Source organism: Dermacentor variabilis, chromosome 1 (assembly GCF_050947875.1).
Source record: "Dermacentor variabilis isolate Ectoservices chromosome 1, ASM5094787v1, whole genome shotgun sequence".
Taxonomy (NCBI): Eukaryota; Metazoa; Arthropoda; class Arachnida; order Ixodida; family Ixodidae; genus Dermacentor; species Dermacentor variabilis.
Genome location: NC_134568.1, coordinates 266,935,641 through 266,956,901, shown reverse-complemented (window position 1 = coordinate 266,956,901; position 21,261 = coordinate 266,935,641). Strand labels below are relative to the sequence as shown.

At 47.2% G+C, this 21,261-nt stretch overlaps 1 protein-coding gene across 5 annotated transcripts in view; it reads left to right on the top strand.

Annotated features, from left to right (window-relative positions):
- Nucleotides 1-18,140, top strand: part of LOC142564181 (protein unc-93 homolog A-like) — an 85,157-nt gene extending 67,017 nt beyond the window's left edge. For 4 of the 5 annotated variants that reach the window (XM_075675098.1, XM_075675113.1, XM_075675084.1 and 1 more), the window contains exons 2-4: nucleotides 11,164-12,132; nucleotides 12,543-12,810; nucleotides 13,933-18,140. In XM_075675098.1, the coding sequence (XP_075531213.1) occupies nucleotides 11,233-12,132; nucleotides 12,543-12,810; nucleotides 13,933-14,165 (1,401 nt within the window). In that variant the 5' untranslated portion in view covers nucleotides 11,164-11,232 and the 3' untranslated portion in view covers nucleotides 14,166-18,140. Of the gene's footprint in view, nucleotides 1-10,019; nucleotides 10,389-11,163; nucleotides 12,133-12,542; nucleotides 12,811-13,932 lie in introns of those variants that run through there. The other variant, XM_075675104.1, reaches the window with a different exon arrangement.
- The last annotated feature ends 3,121 nt before the right edge of the window (nucleotides 18,141-21,261 follow it).

The following is a 21,261-nucleotide window of genomic DNA, read 5'->3' as shown; positions in this document are numbered from 1 at the left end:
CGCAGCTTCGGCCGAAAAGCGAAGCGCCGATTGCGATAGCAATTACACAGCTATACGAAGTAAGGATAGTAATTTTATGGACCGTTAGAAAACTTGGAAACGCTCGCTTACCAACTAAATTAACAGGTATGGTGTCATGCGCGCACAGGCAGACATGCACAAATCACGCTCGATGACCGCGGACGCTCGCTGTCAAAGCGCTGGCTTGAGGAAGAGCGGCAGCAGCAGCTAACGAATTGCCCCTCATGCGTCCTCTCGCTTCAACGCGAACTAAGCGGTGAGAACCCAGCGCACACGAAACGATCAGCCCTCGGCGTGCCTAGACTATGTACCCACAGCAGATCCCTTTCAAGATAGGGCCCGTGCGACCGCAGTAGAAATGCGCCTGGAGTGTTCATATAATTGTTATCGCAACAAAATTAATTTTCATGTTATATCACATGCATTGTGGGAATAACCGTACCTCCTTCAGCTGTAAAGAAGATAGCCGAATCCCCTTCAGCAGACTGGTGACATGCACTGAACGCGTTGGGATCAGAGATAAAGGTGAAGTTAAAAGGAGTTAACGGGTGTCCGTGTGCCAGGGTCCGCGATTATCAAACGTACGGTGCATATACATGCGTTGCATCTGCATTACTCACTCTCGCGAGCTTTCGAGTGCCCCGGCTCCAATTTCTGCACTTTCCGTGGAAGACTTTTTTACTCTGCCCTTAATATGTGGGGCCTTTTGGCGTCGCTAAATGCCGTCGATGTCACACGAGCGAACGCAGAGCAAGCAAGAGCGAAATGCACACAAAGTCAATGCTATCGAAGTTCTTTGCAAAAGCCGACAGGTTCTCTAAGGAGCGTCAACGCATTCATATGGAACGGCTTGCTCTTGAGCGTGCGGAACAATCTCCTGATCGAAGGTGAAGCGTTATCAGTCTCGACACTTGGGGTTCCGCTTGAGATACGGTGGCATCTTGGGCGTTGGGCCCAAGGTCTTTTTGGAAAGGTTCTGAGAAACTGTCGGAAAGAGCTCTGCATTTTCCTGTCCATTTTGAGGCTGAATCAGTGGTTGAAGCCTTTGACAGATTCCACTTAAAGCGAGCACAATCCCTTCCAATAAAGCCCCGCATATCAACAACGAAATAGAAAACTGGTACACATTGTGGCCACACATACGAAACATTGGTTGCAACCGGCTTGTAGAGTCTAATGATTTGTTGAAATAGCCGGTGTATGTGCATAACGCATATAAAAATATTAGACAAGTGAACCTAATTACTGATATCGTTGAAACCGAATCTCAGTGCACCATACTCAGAACTTACACGATTACTCGTTCTTTAAATTAAATGAAAATACAAGAAATTAAGATATCGTAGTCGTATAATGGTGACGACTAGTCATCTTCACATAATAGTAACAATAGCAAAAATATTCTAAGATAAGGAGGAACAACGTCATAGATTGGAAATATCTAGAGCAGAGTTTGCTAAAAAGAGTCAATGAAGTTCGCACACAGTCCTGTATGCATGTGCAAAAACGTAGAGATAAAAGGCGAGGACAAGTTGGCACTGCCCACTACACTCAATCTCGATATATATATACGTGTACACAGAGTTCCAAACACGGGGAGTCCACGATGCGGCCTGAAATGAGCACGTGAACAGTTGAGAAGGTACACATCTGAAAAAGTTGACTCGCTATCCAGACCTTGTGAAAGTGGATGGATGTCCAGCGAAGCTGTTGAAAACCACCACTACAACTGCTGAGGGGGGTATGCAATAATTTATTGCTTGAGCGTCATGGTAGTAATGGCAAGTTAGAGTAATCGTAGTAACGGGAGTTAACGGTAATTTTGGCAGCACTCCGCCGCTGGTCGTATTGCCGTTAATTTTCTCTTTGCAGCCCCTCGCATTCACGTTGCTCCTCGGGTGTCCTAACTATGCGCTGCCTACCCATAGTGGTGCTGCACCAACTATGAAATCAATTGCTAGGCGAGTTATATATATATATATATATATATATATATATATATATATATATATATATATATATATATATATATATATATATATATATATATATATATATAAACGAGAAGAAATGGGGTTAACCGAGGAGCTCGATTTTTATTATTTTATTAGTCATATCATAAGAAGCCAACAAACACTGACACCAAGGACAACATAGGGGAAATTACTTGTGCTTAATAAATGAAATGTAGAAACGATAAGTTAATGGAAATTACAATGGGTTCGGTTCCCACCTGCGGCAAGTTGTTTTTTCATCCACTGTAATTTCCATTAACTTATCGTTTCTACATTTCATTTATTAAGCACAAGTAATTTCCCCTATGTTGTCCTTGGTGTCAGTGTTTGTTGGCTTCTTATGATATGACTATATATATATATATATATATATATATATATATATATATATATATATATATATATATATATATATATAGTACACTTTCATTTGGACGAACGTCAGTTTATCGAATATTTCAGAATAACGGACTCTAAAAATCCCCGGCAGTTTTCTTATAGATCTTATGCAAAAATGTTTCACTTAAACGAATTTCGGAACAGTCAATATTTCAGTTTAACGAACTCGCTCAGAGGACCAAGGCTTGCACTGCACTGCACTGCAGGCGCCACCGATGCCCGCCCTCATCAAACCGCCGCTCCAGCAGCAATGTAACGTCACTGGCGCTACAGCGCCCCTGGGGCAAAGCGGCGGCGCGGAAAACGAACGGCAACGAGGCATGGCATCCGAGATTGCCCGCCCAAAACGAGCAAGCATGTAATCTTGGAGGCCATGAACAAAGTAACATTGCTGGCGCTTACGACGCCGCCAGAGCAAAGCGGCGATCTGTTACATCACAAACCACGTGGTGTGTTTTTTTTTTCGACCGGCTAGTCGTGGCATGGTCGTCGTCTCTTTCTTTCCAGTCTCGTCGGTTCCGCGTGTGCACACAAACGACCTACGTGGTGTGTTTTTCATTGCTATGTACAAATTCCATTTCACACATTTCTAACACTATGGATGCCATGTCTTATGTTGGTCTCGTGAATATTCGTTTTAGCAAACTTTCAGTTAAGTGAACTATCTCCTTCGGTCCCTTGAAGTTCACTCAAGTGAGAGTTCACTGTATATATATATATATATATATATATATATATATATATATATATATATATATATATATATATATATATATATATATATAACATGAAAAGCTGGTGACGTCACTCTCCACGTCGCAAGTTGCCGTCGCCGTGGCACCTTGCGCAACAGCAATCTTTACCGGAAAACGTATGCAGGAAGCGCTGCGTGCATCGCATTGTTACCAGGAGCGTCTTATCAGTTATGTGGTCCGGATGCTTGTTTTGTACTTGTTCTTTATTGAAACCAATGCTGTGCTGTATGTTGCATGTGTGATAGCAACTAATATATAAACTTCTCGCTTCAATCGCTGAAGATTTTTTTTTAATCGCTGAAGGGCTACTTTTTTTTCCGTGAGGACGCGCCGGGAAAAATTCCGACCAACTATAGGCTAGTAGCTTCGCTGTAATAATGCACGCAGTGACATGACGGTCAAAAGCGGGCTTCATCACACGAGGCGTACGAAATTCAGTGTGGTACACATAATGCTCGAGCCTACATAAATACAAATAGCAGAAGTACATCGTGGTTACATTACTCTATCCACTGCGGCACCCACACTGGATAATACACGTTAGAGGAAAGCTGAAGAGTCTGTCCAATTCAATAAGATGCTCATATACGGATGCGAGAACCTTATAAACCATGCAGGTAATTTTTTTTTTTTTTGGAGGGGGGATTTTTCACTTAGGAGCAACGTAATCGTCAGTTAAAATTGCGCTGTTAAATTGCCCCCCGTCGAGCGCCGCGCGCTCTTGCTGACGCTGACGATGCGAGCGGAGACCAGAAACCGCGGCGTAGTGACGTCAGCACTGGTGTTCTGTTCCTTCGCAGTCTCCGCGACCGTGCCTGACCGTGCTTTTTTCTGCGTGCGTGCTGTCATAATCTGCTTCGCTTGACCCTGCATTCCTTTGTTTGTGTGTATGTATAGTGGCAGTTAAATTATGGGGTTTTACGTGCCAAAACCACTTTCTGATTATGAGGCACGCCGTAGTGGAGGACTCCGGAAATTTCGACCACCTGGGGATCTTTAACGTGCGCCTAAAACTAAGTACACGGGTGTTTTCGGATTTCGCCCCCATCGAAATGCGGCCGCCGTGGCCGGGATTCGATCCCGCGACCTCGTGCTCAGCAGCCCAACACCATAGCCACTGAGCAACCACGGCGGGTTGTATAGTGGCAGTTGACGTGCACAGCATCAATTGAAGTGGTGGGCCGATCATGCTGGCGTTCTGGGCAGCCTACGGTTGCACGAACACCAGTGGCTGCGACGATGTTCCGATGTTCCATTACTTCCCACAAGACAAGAAGCGTTCATCTAAGTGGGAGGTTTCTGGGAATCGAAATCAAGGTAAATATACCTGGTAGCGAAGCTTCCATAGGAGCCCATACGTTCAAAACGTGGCGGTCCATGTGCGGTTCATGGGGCTTAGCGCCATCTGTATGTGGTGGGAACACTTCCGGCGGAAGAAAAAATAATGTGACGCCATGTCCGTTAAAAAGCAGAAGTGACGTCATTTTGTTTTCGAAGGCGCGAAATTTGTTATGTTGTCCTTCCTTTGGAGCTTTATATTCAAATGCCCCGCCATTCGACTTGATGGGCGTTCCGAACTTTCAGAGTGGAAAGCGATGCAAGAAAAGGCCAGCCATACGATTGTCGAAATCTCATCCCTGCACAGAACATACTTTCTTTGAAGGCCGACGAAAGCTTTAGGTGTAGATTGCTGATCCTATTGTCGGATGCCAAGCCCGTCGGCCAGCGCAGTCGCTTGAAAACAACTACAGAATTATCTGGCGGTCGTAACTCACTACTTTTGACTGAACAGATTAAGAAGCGATGAAGCTACCCGTGCCACCAAATTCACACAAACTTCGACAAGCAAGAAAGCACAAACTGTGAGGGGGGCGTATTTCAACAGGTGACCTTTACGAGTGCGCCTTTCAGCCCATTTCAAGACGTGCATTGCATTGAGAGTGATAGTGGCGTCAACGCCCCCTGTAGCGATAGGCGCTGAAAAGAAATGCATTTATTAATAATAATAAAATGAAACTTATATTTTCTTAACTCGTCACGAATATATAAAATTGACTAGGAATTTTATTTTCGTTGAATGAATCTAACAGTGTCTCCTTTGAATTAAAAAACGCGTTTTTCTTTCCCAATGTTTGTTCCCTCCAAACATAGTCGCGCTTCAATCGCTTCTCTCATAACCCCCCATGCTGATGTCGGTGACAATCCGTACTGAACCGCTTTTCACCCGAAGCTTCACGACCTATTTGAATCGACCTTGATCGAAATAACTTCAAGCGCTCAAGAACAACAGTGCTGTGCGCTAACCACTTGCATGACGACGATTACTACCAGAGTTTATCAATAATGCACGAATGAGTGAGAGTACGACTTGCTGCTAGCAGGTTTTCTAAACGCAGGGCGAAAAGATCGGGGCAACGAACACACAAGGACGGGATAGGCGCGGGAGGATGGAATGTAACTGGTTTTGGAAGACCTTATGAATACACGAACTCGTCCAAATCTGGATTTTGATATACTGATATAGTTCCTTCGTGTTAGCATGCTGAACGGAAGGTGCATGTTTATCTCCCACCCTTGACGCAGATTTCGTCGCAAACCGCCGTTAATTTTCTATTCGCACGTGTGTTGTGATATAGCCTACATGCAGCTACCATAACGCAGTGAAAGTGTAACGTTTTCATGTGTTTGAAAGCCGGCGCACGCCAGGACGCTGCGCTTCCCCTTCTCTCGCACACAGGGAGAAACCGGCCGTCGCACGTAGCTGACGGAATTTGCCACGTTTGCGGCTCCGGTTTCGAGTAGCGTGCGGATGACGTGCTGATGAAGGTCACTGCACGTGCTACAAGAGCCGGAAAACTTTTCCCGTATGTAAACCGTCTGTGTAGATTGCCGACAGCTTTGGGGCAGCGCAGAAATGCCGACGATCGCATCCCCGCTTACGTTCCACCAGGAGGCACGCAGGAATATAACAGTACAGTTGTTTTCCCGGAAACAAACTCACTGGATCGCTGAATGCAGCTTTGCAAAAAACATACTCATCAAAGAACATTTCTAACACAAGGAAATGCTAACACTTCGCTTTCGTTCCCGTGGAAAGCAGTGCTTGTACCAGAATTTTTTGCTTCTTGGAGAGGCCGGCTCTTCGCAATCGGCTCGTACATGTAGGGAGTAAAGTATAAACCCCGTACAAGTGATCTTGCACGCGCCAGCGCGACAAACGAGGCGACGGCTGTCGCGTTCACTCGTCGCCTGCAAGCCGAACTCCACGCGAGCGTCGGCTTTGAGCGACGACTTCCCGGTATGACGGCAGCAATATACGCGCCGAAACTAGCGTGACGCATGCTTTATGAATTTAAGTTGATGTATTTTACTAAAAAAGGAGCATAAAATATTTCTGAAGGCCTTGCACTAGGTTCTTATTCTTACACATGTAAAATTCAACCACGACGTTCTGCTCCTCACTCATTTTTTCTGGAAAAGCTTTCAACTTCCCTTTAAGGAGTCCATGTCGCAGAAAATCCTGTGACGGCGTCGGACGTTGTGTCGGCGAAAATATTTTCGAACCACCCATACCCAAGCCCTCCACGTGACGCATCGATTTACTGAACAATGCCTCCTTTACTAGATGCCAGCCGCGTTGTACGTAAACTCGGTTCCTGGCCCTCTCCCTTTTCTCTCCTCCGCGAAAAGGCAACGAGCGCCGCTTGTGGCGGACTTCTGCAACCTAGATCACGTGCTGCGGCCTTCGAGATTACCATGGCGTCTGTTGCCATCTCGGAGGCCCGCGATAACGCTCGCTAACAGACGCCCGCGCACATAAAGCGCCCGCGGAGCATTCAGCCGCCGCTGCCACATCCGCCGGAAGTTGAAAAGGCAACGAGCGCCGCCTCACGGAATTTATGCTGAACTAACTTCAACTAAAGGAACCGCCGCCGCAATGGGAAAGCGAGCAACGCGGCTGGCATCTAGTAAAGGAGGCATTGTACTGAACTAATTGAATTTCTTAAGCTGAAATACGTGGAAAAATTGTAAACTATGACTTAAACACAACCGGCACGCATGATAGCTGTCTGACTGTTATTTGACTATATGAGAAAACATAATTCTGTTACGCGAAAGCTCACAGAAACCCATTTGCCAACGTTTCTACCATTCACAAACGAGCCGCGGCGTCCGACATTTGCACGCGCCGTCGCGTGGGGGTCTCGGGGGCCACGGTGCAGCGCGCCTGGTTCCTTGCAATACCTCCAGCTGGCGCTCGCCTCCGTCGCATCGCGGCCCATGCTGCGTTTCTACCAGAAAGCCCGCCTTCGTGCATAGCGTTCGCCGCCAGCGTTTCCCGGTAAACATTACGGTTACATACGCTGCAGTTGCCGGGACGCGTGAGGAGCAGTCAGGGATCTTTGAATGCTATCGCGTTCCACTCTTAAAGGCGAAGCTTAAGCGTCCTCCAAATTTTCTCGCTGCTCTTGCGTTGAAGCGGTAGACCGCACGAAAGTCACTGTGCTCGCTGCTGCTGCTGCACTTGATCACACAGCGTTTTGACAGCAAAGGTCCGTGATCATTGAATGCGATGTGTTCATGTTTGCTTGTGCGAGCTGACATCATCTTTTTTACTTCAGTTAGTAAGCGAGTGTTTCCAAATTTATATGGCCAATAAAGCTACTATCCTTACTTCGTATTGATATTTACTAATTTGCTATCGTAACCGATGCTTCGCTTTTCGGGAGAAACTGAGATTTTTCTATGCATTAGTTTCTTTATAGAGATTCGTGCTACGTGTCACGCGGACGGGTTTTCTCGTTGGGTAGACATAGATATGCTTACGCATTTAAAATCCTTCGTCCTATAGCTGCGCTTGCTTGCTGACCGTGTCAGCTTGCTGGGTCGCGATATTGTAGCGATGCCTTTTTCGATTATATTAAAGGGGTGGAGACATGAAAATTTTCGTTCATGCGTTCTTCAAGCGTTGCGTACTGCTTCAGGAAGCACGATACACACCGCGGAATTCATATATACCCGATAAATAATTTAATAATAACATTATTATACCGAGCGATTTCGGTTTTGGTTTCTGTGCTCCGGGTGATGCTATGACGTCATAGGAGAGGAAACGCGACACGGCTTGCTCACGTGGGTCACAAAAGAGAGTTTTAGCCCAGCGGGTTTACGGCCAGCGGAGCGGAGCGGGCGAGCGGAGACACGACTGCGCATGCGCACAACGCTGAGGCGGCCAGCGGTTTTACGGAGCAGCGTTTACGCCCGCTGGAAAGCACTCCCCAGCGGAGGGTATACGCAGCGCGCGAGCGTGCGTAAGCGCGCGCGGGCGTGTATGGGAAATGCAAGATGGCAGCCGCGAACATGAACGCCGGCAGTTCTGCATCGACGACGGCGACTGCGGCGCTGACCCGTACATTAGTACTCATTATATTATTAACAAATAATGTACTGAGAACATGTAATATATCTTTATTCAACATTTCTTGCATTATAAAAGCAAGCGTAATTGAAATTCATTTCTCAGTAATTCCTATTCGGACCACTAGGTGGGGAAGCAGAGCGCCCCGCTCTCTCCGCTCGAGCGGGTGAGTGATCCGCCGGGCTAAAATTCTTTTTTCGCGAGCCGCTCCGCTGGCGCAACGGTGGAGACCGCGAGCGGAGCGAAACGTAAACCCGCTGAGCTAAAACTCTCTAAAAATAGCGACGTAAAACTATGCTGCGTCGTCTGCTCGCGCATACGTGTGCTCAGCCAGCAGAGGTAAACAACTGGCGATTCGAAGTGCATGTCGCGATTATTATAATTATTGCGAAGAGCGACAACAACGGTAAGAAAATATTTCGGCTTGTGAGAGTCGGTGATTCATTCCGAAGCGCCGTAGGCTTTAGCTTTGAAGTGAACCGGAAAAGCCCTAGCGACGATATCGGCGGCGCCGAACGATCAGAGGCGGTGAGGCTGCCGTCAGTGCCAGAGTGACCACTCCTCGGTTGCTGATTGGCCGCTTCGCCGTACGGCTGCCGCACAAATGGGTCCCGGGTCCGTCCTCTCTACGGCAAGGAAATCTCGCCGTTCGCGATCAAACCGCTGTCGCACGGGGGCCCGCGAACGGCAAACGGCGTGCTCCGAGTTTCCGTGCCGGTAACGTGGACGGGCCATCACATTGAGAAAGGCCAAGCGAACGAGAGGCCGCTCCGAGCTGCCGAACTATGCGACTATGCGAGGAGAGAAGCGGACAACACGAACGCCGCATATCCTGGTCCCTTTCGGAGTCGGCCGGCTAGTGTATACACTCGACGTGTAAAAGCCCGTACGCACGGCAACTCGCCGCACGCAGTTTGCCGTTCGCAGGCCGCCGTGCGGCGTTCGTGTTGTCCACTTCTCTCCTCCTGTGTCCGTGTCTGCACACCTTACCCCTTTGCATTAAGAAAGGATTTCTATATGCCCGTAGCTCGGTCATAGTGGAGGTTATGCTCGGCTCAGCAGGCTCCGTAATCGGCATTTCATCGCTCCTCACCATACGTCACGTTTTTTGGGCTAGTGTGCTATGACGTCAATATTTTCGTTCCTCCGCTGTGACGTCTTAACTGCCGCTCTAGCGATGAGTCTCGACCACGAGAAGGAGATTTTAATGACTTTTTGGAGCTGAATTAAAATTATTTTGAAATGTTTGCAGCGTCCAATACCTCGTTGTGGGTGTCCTTGCATACGGAAGCAGCCTACAACATACTTCTTATAGCCTCAAAATTTGGTGTCCCAACCCCTTTAACAGCGGAGCTGTTCCAAGTCGAGCCTTCGCCGTCCGGTGTCACGCAGGGGGGCAGAGCACGTGCCCTTTCGCGCCATGGATTCCGCTCGGCGCGAGCGGCCGCAGAAGCTCGCACAAGAGCGGCAGCGCCGACGTCGTGCAAATCGTCAGCTTCGAGAGCGAGTAGCGCAAGCAAAGCGCCAGCGAAGTGAAGCCGGCCGCTACCGCCAAGGATCGAGAACGGGAAGCGCAAGCCAAACGCCGGTGGAGGCAATCCAACCCCCTCTTTCAAAAGAAGGCAACCCAAGCCAAGCGCCAGCAGAGGCAAGGTAACCCCAAACTTCGAGAGTAGGAGTCCGAGCAGAGACGTGAACGCAGAGATTCCTCCCACGGACGGTACCGATGGACGGTTCAAGAGAGAATTCGTCGACCGTGAGTGTGGCCACTGCTGCAAGGTGTGTGACTGGTTTGATCCCAACCTCACGCAACTGAAGAGTGTGCGCAATCCGGACCCGAAGATTGAATCTACCAAAACGACAAGACAAAATACGTTTATGAAAATCGCGCTAAACGCGAGTTCAAACTTGAGAAAATGACTACCAGCTTTCACTGCGTGTGGCTTTACTTTTTCCTTTTTGTACTTTTCGCACTTCGTCATTGGCCAGAGCGACGCTCGGCCTGCGTTATGAATGGTATCAGTCGGCTGTGAAAGAAGATATATGACCAACTATCGCAGATTATTACCATTATTACAGTATGCTAAGGTTCTTCCCTAGTGCTTGTTTTGCTGTAGAGATGCTTGCGAGTCGATTTGCAAAGAGATGATAACATGACAGAATTCGAAACTATTTGCTTCACACGCCTGTGAAGAGTTGCAACGACGAAAAAGAGTGATAAAAGGAGCACGCCCCTGCCTCTGATCGGGATGCCGTCTGCTGCTGCGCCTGCAAGTGATCATTAAGAACTAAGCTCAGCCAGCGCCCGCGGCGCCGTCCCACGGAAAAGCACGATGTGCCATGCCCAGTACCATTCACCCCATTTCTGAAGGTAACATCGACAAAATTTCGGTATTCTACCGGAACGTGGCGCATGTCCGGTAGTAGACAATCTACAGGTGGGACGCGCACATGCAGGGGAAATAATGCAACCTTATTGTCGTTCGTGAAAAGAGCCGTGGCCATGACAGAATAACAGACGATTCTCTTGTTCTTGTCTTCTTTTTTGTTACAGCGGAAAAGGCGGTTCGTCCTAGTTGTCTCTCCCTCGGCAAGGCTGCACGCATCCCACAACACGGACGTTATGGCGAAGGTCCAAGAGAAGGGCGTGGTTTCGGTGCCCGAGCTTGTGTGCTGCGAGGAAGCCGCCGCGAGGACTCCGAGGAACATAATAAAAAACGTGGTTACCGTGAGCTTCGGCTTCTTGTTGCTCTTCACAGCGTTCCAGTCGGTGTCCAACCTGCAGAGCAGCATAAACTCGGTTCAGGGCCTGGGAACATACACGATGGCGACCATCTACGTCGCGCTCGTGATTTCATGCATGTTTGTGCCGACGCTCATGATTCGCAAGCTGAGCCTTAAGACCACGCTGGTCGTGTCTATGTCCATGTACGTATTCTACTTCATTGCCAACTTCTACCCGACCTGGGCGACCCTTATCCCGGCCTCCATCGTGATGGGTCTGGGAGGCGCACCCCTTTGGACCGCCAAGTGCGCGTATCTGACTACCATGGCCAACGACTATGCGGCCCAGACTCGCCAGAAACCGGTCGACGTAGTGACCCGCTTCTTCGGGCTCTTCTTCATGATCTTCCAGACGGCCCAAATTTGGGGGAACCTCATCTCATACTACGTGCTCAGGCCGGCCAGCAGACCGGCCAACGTTAGCGTGAACATCGATAGCTGCGGGATTCGTTTCGTGACGGCCGAGGATGACGCAGACAACGAGAACCTGCAACCGCCGGACAGTGCCAAAATTTACACACTCATGGGCATCTACACGGCGTGCTCGCTGCTCTCGGGGCTCAGCGTGCTGATTCTGTTGGACCCGCTTGCGCCACCGTCCAGGCTTGCCTCAAAGAAGCCGGCATCGCTGCTCGTGGAGACGCTGAGGCACCTGCGCAAGCCATACCAGTGGGCCATCTTGCCGCTCACTGTCTACAGCGGCATCCAGCAGGCTTTTCTCATCGCTGACTTCACGCAGGTGACGTTCCATCAAAACATACTCGGAATAGGCGGAGTGCGTGCTTGTGTATTTAGCATCTCATTGTTTACAGGTCGCGTGACATTTTCCAGTTTTCGTGAAATTGATCCAAGAAAGCCATGTAAACATTCGTTGTTCGACGTTCCAGAGTAACAAAAGAACTGAATGCTTTGAATTATCCAAAATGAATCACCGGAGTAAATTACATCTCACTTGAGCTGTACATGTAAGACAAGTATCCAATTAATGGGCCCCAGACAAGCCTTTACCTTTTGCGGGTCGTAAATTAAACCACCAACTTTTCAGTTACTACAAATACCGTTGCTGACAGGACAATATTGCGGTCTTTGCGTGCCCCACGTCCTAGAGCACGGGTATGCCTATTAATTTGTGCTTTTCTCTCATTTCAGGCATACGTGAGCTGCGCTCTTGGTATTCATTACGTGGGCTTCATCATGATCACTTTTGGTCTGGCTGATGCTGTCTTTTCGATGGCGTTTGGCACCATCATAAATCTCGTCGGCAGGATACCCATATTTCTTCTCGGTGCTGCTGTTAACGGCGCTGTAATAGTTGTTCTTTGTGTGTGGAAACCCACGCCGAACGAGTTCTACGTTTTCTTTCTCATTGCCGGCTGTTGGGGCCTAGGTGACGCTGTCTGGCAAACGCAAGTCAATGGTGAGCTGAACTGCATGTCAATACGAAAAAAAAAAAGAGCTGTTCGTTTACAATGCAACGAGGTTGTGTTACTCCTAGCACTTGATGACGTGGCTACTTTCTTGCTCTCTATTTGCTGTCTAAACATCCCAACGGACAATAGATTCAACATTTGTGGAATAATATTAGCTAATTGCGGCTGATAAAATATACGTGCATTGTAATTAATGATCCCGGAGATAAGAACGGAGGTACCGTCCATCCTAAGTAGTTTCTGCTTAGCCGTTCTATTCTTAAGTGAAAGTGTCAACGACCGTTATTTTAAACGGGATGACAGGAGGCGAACAATTTTAGATTAGGTCTGTGCTCTAGAACAATCGAATCGTAACGTTCAGCGTGATGCCTTACTGCAGCGAAGGACATTCTCTGAGGTCGCAGTCGTTTTGTGTTGATCATCCTGCAATTGCAATTGACAACTACAAGACCTTCAAACAACCCATAATCACAGTGTGCTTATGCAAAAATTTACTTCATTACGCTTCAGCTAGCTTGGACATGCCATTCGACCTAATAGGCTCTGTTTTAACGTGTCTGTTATTTAGAGCCAGAAATAAAGACAGCGCTGAGCAATACTGTATTTTGATGTGGGTTCTTGCCCACATCATGGTCATCATGGTCACAGTAAAAGTAAGTAATGCGCATGACGCACACGAGACGAGAAGCTCGCAAATAACGTCAAGCTTCGCAAGCGTGGAATCACATCGCTACTCACACTTGGGAAGCGTGATGAAACTAGTTTGGTCGATGAAAAAGCATGCATGAAGTAGGCGTGCAAGAAGTGTCTCCATATCACGCTTTCCGAGCTCTAGGCGCGGCAAAATTAACGCAAGGAAGCCTGTTTGCTGTGTGTGACGAAAGCTAAGCGTGTAAAAGATGCGTGCGAGAAGTTCCCCTAATTCACGCTTGCTCAGCGTTACGACATTAAGGGTTTTTTTTTATTCGTCGTTTGGAATATGCTGCGTTTATAGCTTCATTTTGTTCGTCTCAATTGTATACTGTTTTGCTCAACGAGTGGCGTATTATCTAAAGCAGCAATTTGTGTTTTCAGTTCCCAAAACGTGATTTTGCCTTTCTTAATTCTAGCCTTCTATGGCACGGTGTTCATGGAGGACGAGGAAGCTGCCTTCGCCAATTACCGGCTGTGGGAGTCTTTTGGGTTCATCATTGCGTTCGTCATTCAGAAGTTGCTTCCAATTCCCCACAAGATTACCGTCCTAGCGACATTCTTGGTCAGCGGCATGTTGGGCTACCTGGCCATCGAGATACATCTGGCGATCAAGAAGCGGAGGGTTGTGGCTGTCACGAGACCTAGCTGATGATCGCCTCGCGCCGCGATAGGTTCTGCGCCCAACTTGGATTTTAGCCTGTAAAAAGTAAAGCTGATGATTTTGAAATACACGTCTTCTGTTTGCAAATGAGCCGAGATGACACCAGTTTCGCAGTATCGTATGAAAATTCCGGGAACGTTGCCGTGACTTGCAACACCGAATTGTTAAATGCGGTATAGCTCGGTGTGTTTTCTGGTGTGGTTTTTCACTGCATCCTGCGTACAGTTTTCGGCACTACTATCCCAGTTTTTGGACATTGGTGTCGCCATTAGCGTGCGACGTGCGTAGTTTAGACAGATGTAACTAAAGTGCATGCTAGTAACTGATATTCTGATAGCGCTATCAGGAATCGAGAATGCCCAGCTTAAATATCGGGTACTTATAGAGGTCGCGCTACGTTAGCTGCTATATAAGCGCCGCGTTGCGCGTCCTTGCGTAGCTTGCTAAGCTCGTCAAGCGCGATATAGATGTATAGAGATTTATAAGGAATTTATAAACTTTAAACCTAAAAAAACTACAATAAATTGCGGGATTTAATCTCGCGAATCTGCATAGTGGGTTATGAGGGACGCTGCTGTGAAGGGCTTCGGATTAATTTTTATCACCTGGGGTCCTTTAACGTGCATCTGAACCTGAACGGCGGCAGCGAGGCACCTAAGGGTAAATCGATTCCAAAGCCGCCGCTCAGGGTGGAGGCACCCTTTGACCCGCCCCGCGCCAACGACTCCCCGTACCGACTTCACCTGCATGGGGCCAGAACGGCTGTGCGCTTCGTATTTTTCGGCGTTGTCGTGTCGTCCACACACCTATTCAGGTAGCTGCCGGCGCGTGGATATTCGTTGCCGCTGGCTTGATCGAACCACTAGAACCCGAGGAATAACATCTATTCGTATGATGGGGTGTTGTGTCCCGCTTTGCGCCGGATCCACGGGAAAAGGACTGCGATGTATCCATATTCCACGCGAGCCGGCACGGAGAAAGTGGGAATGCCAATTTCAAGCGTGGCCACTCGAGCCCAGGGTTGAAACTCCGCATGGCTGCCATTGGCTGTTTTGAAGCAGACGCTCTTTAAACGCCAGCGCCAAGGTGCCCTTCAGTTACGGCCCTAACAGGAGGGCGATGCTTTAGCAAAATGGCGGCGCACACGATTGTTTACGTTGTCATGGCAACATGAACAGCAGCCGCGCGGCTGCTCCTCCTCCTGGCGTATTTATTTCTTTTTGTTTTTATTATGTCGACCCGCTCCACTTCCCCCCATGCAGCGCGCACCGCTTACTTTTCTTTTGTGCTTGCCTGCACGCGGCGCGTTCTCGTGTTTCCTTTCTTTTTTATCGCGCGCCCGCTAAGCTGCGCATTGGCATTGCTTGCGAGATGGCGCGTGGTGCGCCGTGGGCTGTGTGATGGCAAGCACGCAGTCTTGCCCATACTTATACCAGCATGTGCCGGGAGATGAAAAATTGCATTTCAAACACAACAAATCTTTGGTCTCGCTTTATTGACATCGTTTTCGGAAAAAGATTTCTCTTATAATGTGGTGTGATACCCGCTCAAAAAATGAGCAAAAGTGAAAGGTGCATGATATATAGATGAGTAATAAACACAAAAGTTCACAGACGGTGAAATAACAACACGAACAATAAAAAAACGCTAGAAAACGCGAAGGCCGTTTCGCGCACACATAAACATAAAAAAAACAAGATTTTTATATAACGCCCTAAAGACCAAAGTGTAGACGAGCTTCTGATATATGCAATAAGATATTACACAATACTGGACAACGTGTATGACAGTCATGACAATCAAAGAAAGCGAAAATTCACTGGCCATGGCAAAAACAATGGCACGCAAGATACCTAAAAACATACAACGAAAAGCAGATTGTTTTATTGACAGTCATACAAAAAAAGAAAACAGGAAATTAATTACTTATATACCTGCGCAAAAGCATACGAAATGCGCGACATGTTCAGTACTACTGAACACAAAATGAAAACGCAGACATGACAGAACAAAAATAACATTGCACTGAAAACGGCAATACACATTATCACACTATTTTGTCCTTGGCCACAAATATTGTAACGGTAGCAAGGGGGAGCAGAAGGTAGTCAGCTTTTGCAGCAGCACATACAAAACATTCGCAGAAAGGCCTATTCTTCAATCAAAGACCAGGTGAAATAAGCCAACAACACTTTTCTTTTACCACGAATGCAGTGCTTAGCAGTAAAATTACGTCACTTACGGCACTAAGTCATACCTACCGGGCACTCCTTTGTGTAATAAACACGAGCTGCAAAAGTCTGCATATAGGACACTTGCAATGCTCATGCTTTCCAGAAAAAAAAAAGTCGCATCATGCCTACACATGAAGGTTGTTCGCGCAAATTTCCCATCGGCGATTACTGAGATAATAAATAGACACGACCGGTAATTTTTCAGCTGTTAGTACGTTTGTAGAACGGTGACACAAAAAATGCACTGAGGGCGGAATGGAAAGCTGGGCGAGTTAGTGAAGTTGCAGAATGAGACTTGGCACAGGAAAACAAGTCATAGACTAGGTGACAGTGAGAAGGAACATCTGTTTGTCAGCTTTGTCTACCGGTAAGAGGGACGTGTAGCACAGTCAAAGCGCAACGACGTCCGGAGTCTTATCGAGCACACACATGCACAGGGCCGTGTTCGTGTACATGCGCCTTCTGATGTCCTTGGGTCTGCGCGCTCACCTGTTGCCTTTAGGCACCCGGAACAACCTTGCAGGGCTTGTTTTTGAGGTATTCGTGCACCACTGCACGATGCACGAGCGGTGCGAGTCGTGTAATAGGTGAAACATCGCGGAGCACAAGCACACAGCTATCGAGGACCCCGTAACTGACGAAACTAGCCCCGCCTGTCAAAGCACAGCAGCGCACGCTTCCCGATAACAGGAGATAACTAAACATGAAACTTCATGTGCCGGGCCGGTGGGCGCGCGCGAAGCCAGTGGAAGGTGAGGCAGTTACGAGGGATGGCAAGGGAGAGTAGCTGAGAGTAGAGGCGAAAGAGAGGACAGGCCGATCTAAGAGGCCGTGCAAGGGAAGTAGAGTTGCTTTCCCGCCCTCCCGATGGATGGCGCCAATTACCTCTGCCACGGAAGCGGCGGAGCTTCCGAGGCCGGGCTAGAGCGGTATAGCCTCTTTATAGATTTGTCATTTTGTTCCGCTTGTGCAAATTTCGAGCGCGTGTTTTTCTGGTTTCTCTTTCCTGCGAGTCCCCTCCCCTTTTCTTTTCGTTCTTTTATTGCATTATTGCTGTTTCTCTGCCAAATCAGGCCGTATATAGTTGTCAGGAACTAGGAAAGGAAGTACACTATATATACGCTGCATTTTTTTTCTACCGGGCATGCGTGTTTATCACACGGTATATGTAGGACTTGCCCTGAAAGTGTTTTGACTGTGTTTTCTGCTATGACAACTAGGTAATACAGGGTGAGTGCGCGTTTCCTTTCCTATGCGTATTGTAATCTGAGAATGAGTGACTGTCGGTGTGTGTACGTGTTTCCTTGAATTTTGTAACCACAAATTTATATACGTGTGCTTTGCGTTTCTTCTCATGTTGCCATTTTTTGCCCTGTGTTCTTTTTTCTTCTCTTTCTACCAAGAGCACCTTATGGTTTAATGTACTAAATGCAGTGCGTTTTTATTTATGCTATATGTGCGAGCGCAGTACTTTGCTATCGACATATGTGATTTTTTGTTGTTGCTCTTAATATGTGGTTGTTGAACGCAGTTCAACTTTATACATAGGGGGACCGAGCTTTGTTAAGCTGTTCTCGAACAGCTTTTACCCGTCTTTCACCCTTGGAGATAAAATAAAGATTGATTTGATTTGGTCTACGAGTCCATCTGTTTCTGGTTATCTCGCACTTCTACTGAATGCTGTACCTTGTTTGTAATAAAAACCGCACCATTGTGTTTCTGTACATGCTCAAGCTGCATGAAATTGCATTCACACTTTACTAAAACATTTTGAGATTTTGAAAAAAAAAAGCATCCTAAGTCAGGAGGTGGTTGGTAGGGTTAATAGAAGGTGTTGTAAATGGCTGCATGAAAAGGCAGTTTGAATTTATTTTTCGAAGATCTGCTGCATATTTGAGTGAACAGCATTCATGACTGCCTGGGGTAAAAAGTCTGCGTGAACTAACTTAAAAAATAATTTTGGCTTGCATGACAACCGGTAACATTTGTGCTAACTCTATTCAGTAGGAGTTGAGCTAATGCATGCATAATACATTTCGCAGACTGATGTGTTTGTAAATGCAACTGAAAATTTCTTTTTAACAGCCTGCAGAAAGAAAGAATGAGAAAAAAAAAGCCCTCAGTCCAATTTAAGATGCATGGTTTTTCTAAGGTCGATTTCTTTACTGTGTCAGCTGCCTGTATTTCTAGTGCTATAACGAAAGAAGGTTGTGTTGCAAGGTAATGCAAGCTAGGAATAGTACCTAGAATGAGTCGGAGATGGTTGAATAAATATGTTCTCCAAGTTGTCACTGGCATGCATCTCTTCAATTTTTACGCCTGTTGGTTTACTTACCATGATATTTCTGCTCTGTGACATTTGGTCAAGATATTTTTTCTGACATGTGTGTGCTATGTTTTTGTTCCGCGTAAGTGTAGGAACACACGCTCTAGTTCACACGTAAGTACTAAAATTCAGTACTCATCCAAATTTGAACGTTGCTTTTGGCAAAGCTACAATGAGAAAGCGCGCCCAGGCTAAGCCTTCCGCATTTGAATCAAGATGGTGGCGCCAGCGGCAGTGTCTCCCTACCTAAAGGAGAAACGGGGTATTAGGCAACCTAGTCAAACTTAGGGGGCCTTTATTTCCACCTCGCCCAGCAGTGGGCGAGGAGGACACCGAAGCACCCTGGACACTCTAGCCACAGGCTTCTCGAGCCTTATTTAGGCAGGAGAAGGAAATAGGTTAGGGTTGCCAACTATCGAGTGGACGAAGTAGGTACAGAGTGGGGAGTGAGGAAGGGGAGGGAGGCGGCTGGCGGCGACCGACCCTGTCAGTGCCAGGGGCCGCCAGTCTGTACGTGCAACAATGTTGAACAATTTTTTCTAGTCCTCCCGTGTCGCGATATACAACAAGAAAATGGCAGTATTGGTAGCCTAACACGGCTACTAATACGAATAGAGGTACTGTGAGTGGTGAGGGCCTGCAACAGAACTGCAACCACCACAATAACTAAACCCTCTTTATGTTCATGATGATGCAAGAGAGCAGAAGAAACAAGAATGGTGCGAACGAGCTGTCAGGCATTATAAAGTGGAAATCTGGTCTATTAATCCAGTAGTAAAAAATGGAAAACTCAGGAAATTTGGCCATTCAGACTGGGTCAAGTCAGCACATGGGAGATTTACTCAAAAGTCGGGACTGTCCCACTAAATTCGGGTCGGTTGGCAACCCTAAATGAGGTTGGTATTATGGAGTAAAGAAATACATTTTCCTTGCGTCCATTCTGATTCGCCAGCAATCGAACGCTTTTTAACTCTTACATCGATTAACAGAAGATAATCGGCACTCAGTACACGTGATGAATTTAGATTAGCGTGGAGCACAGGAAAATAATCTTGGATATCCAGAAGAACGGCTCATTTGGTGGAGCCCTATCTGAACTCGGTATGATGTGTTTTTGTGCAAACAGCATGCGGCAGTTACGCACACCTAATCCAATATTAAGGTCAGATGGTGGCTCAGCGGTTGTCCGCTCGACGATACAACAAACCGTCAGGTGTTGTGTTAGTGAAGCTTCCTTTGATAAGATAGTTTTGTAGCGCGTTGCCCGACATTGCCTGATGTGGCAACTTGCGTTTCATGGGTATTCAAAATACTCATTCAGGTTGCATGACAACGGCGTCCATCTCTTATGGAGTGACGTCGTAATGCAGCAGCAAGCTCATTCGGTGGGGCTGTTTCATAGAGCTCATCCTGCAGGTATGCGTTTAAGAGTTTACGAAAGCGCGAAGCGCGGGACCACTCCGGACGGCGCCAAACGTCATGCTTTGGGATGGTAGCGCTCCCGCCCCTCTCCCTCTTCCACACTCCCCTTTTTAAGCCCACCCAGACCGCTCGCCTAGCCTAAACAAAACCGCACTAGTCGATATTCCACGCTCCGCAAGACGAGTAACTTTGGCAGCTGAATATATTCAGCATGTATAAACAGCCTATGCTACCAATGACAGGAAAAAAAAAAAAGAAAAACATGGAGCGAAAGTTCTGGTACTTACGACTCGTTGAAATTCAATGTATTATGCATGTGAAGTGTTTGTCACATACTTTTGCCGAGGAAATGATGGATGACAAATGGAGTATTACGGGAGGCGTTTGCGTTGAAGGCCAGCCGTACACGTATGACTCTTATGGTGGAGGTAAACGTCTCGGGAGAATGTTAGGTCAACGCCATCAACTCAAACAACATGACACTGGGTAAAAAGCAGTGTGGCAATAAGAGCAACCGATTTAGCAGCATTCATGTCTTGTGCAGGGACACGTAAGGTCTCTCGTGTGTGACAGAGAGAGAGAAAGAGAGAGCAAAGTGCCAGTCATAACCATGTCGGCACTTGAAAATCTCAGGCTTACGCTTAACGTATGTACAAAGAAGGGGCGGAAATAGCGCGTTCCTGTCCTTGCCTCTTAGACAAATTTCAGTTTCAGTTTATTATTCGGTAACATACAATGAGCAGGTTACAGACGATATACAAATGAAGGTCCCACAGTCAAAGACTACAATGGGACCCTCGGTTAATAATACAAATGTAGAGACATATGAGAAGAACAGCAAGCTAAGTAAAACAAAGTAAAAAAAATCAAAAAAAGAACAAACACAATAGCGCGAAACGCAACTTAACAAAGACACGTGAGGGACCCCGACAAATGAAGGACTTGTCGCGGTCAGCAGGACGTTGTACTCGATACAGCCACAGTAAGAGTTCGCACAGCAGTTACCGTAAATCTCATTCTAGGCACGTTTAAAAGAGCCGTTCATATTTGTGAAGCATTAATGCACTATTTTTAGTAGAGGAAACCTTGGGGACGCATGCTT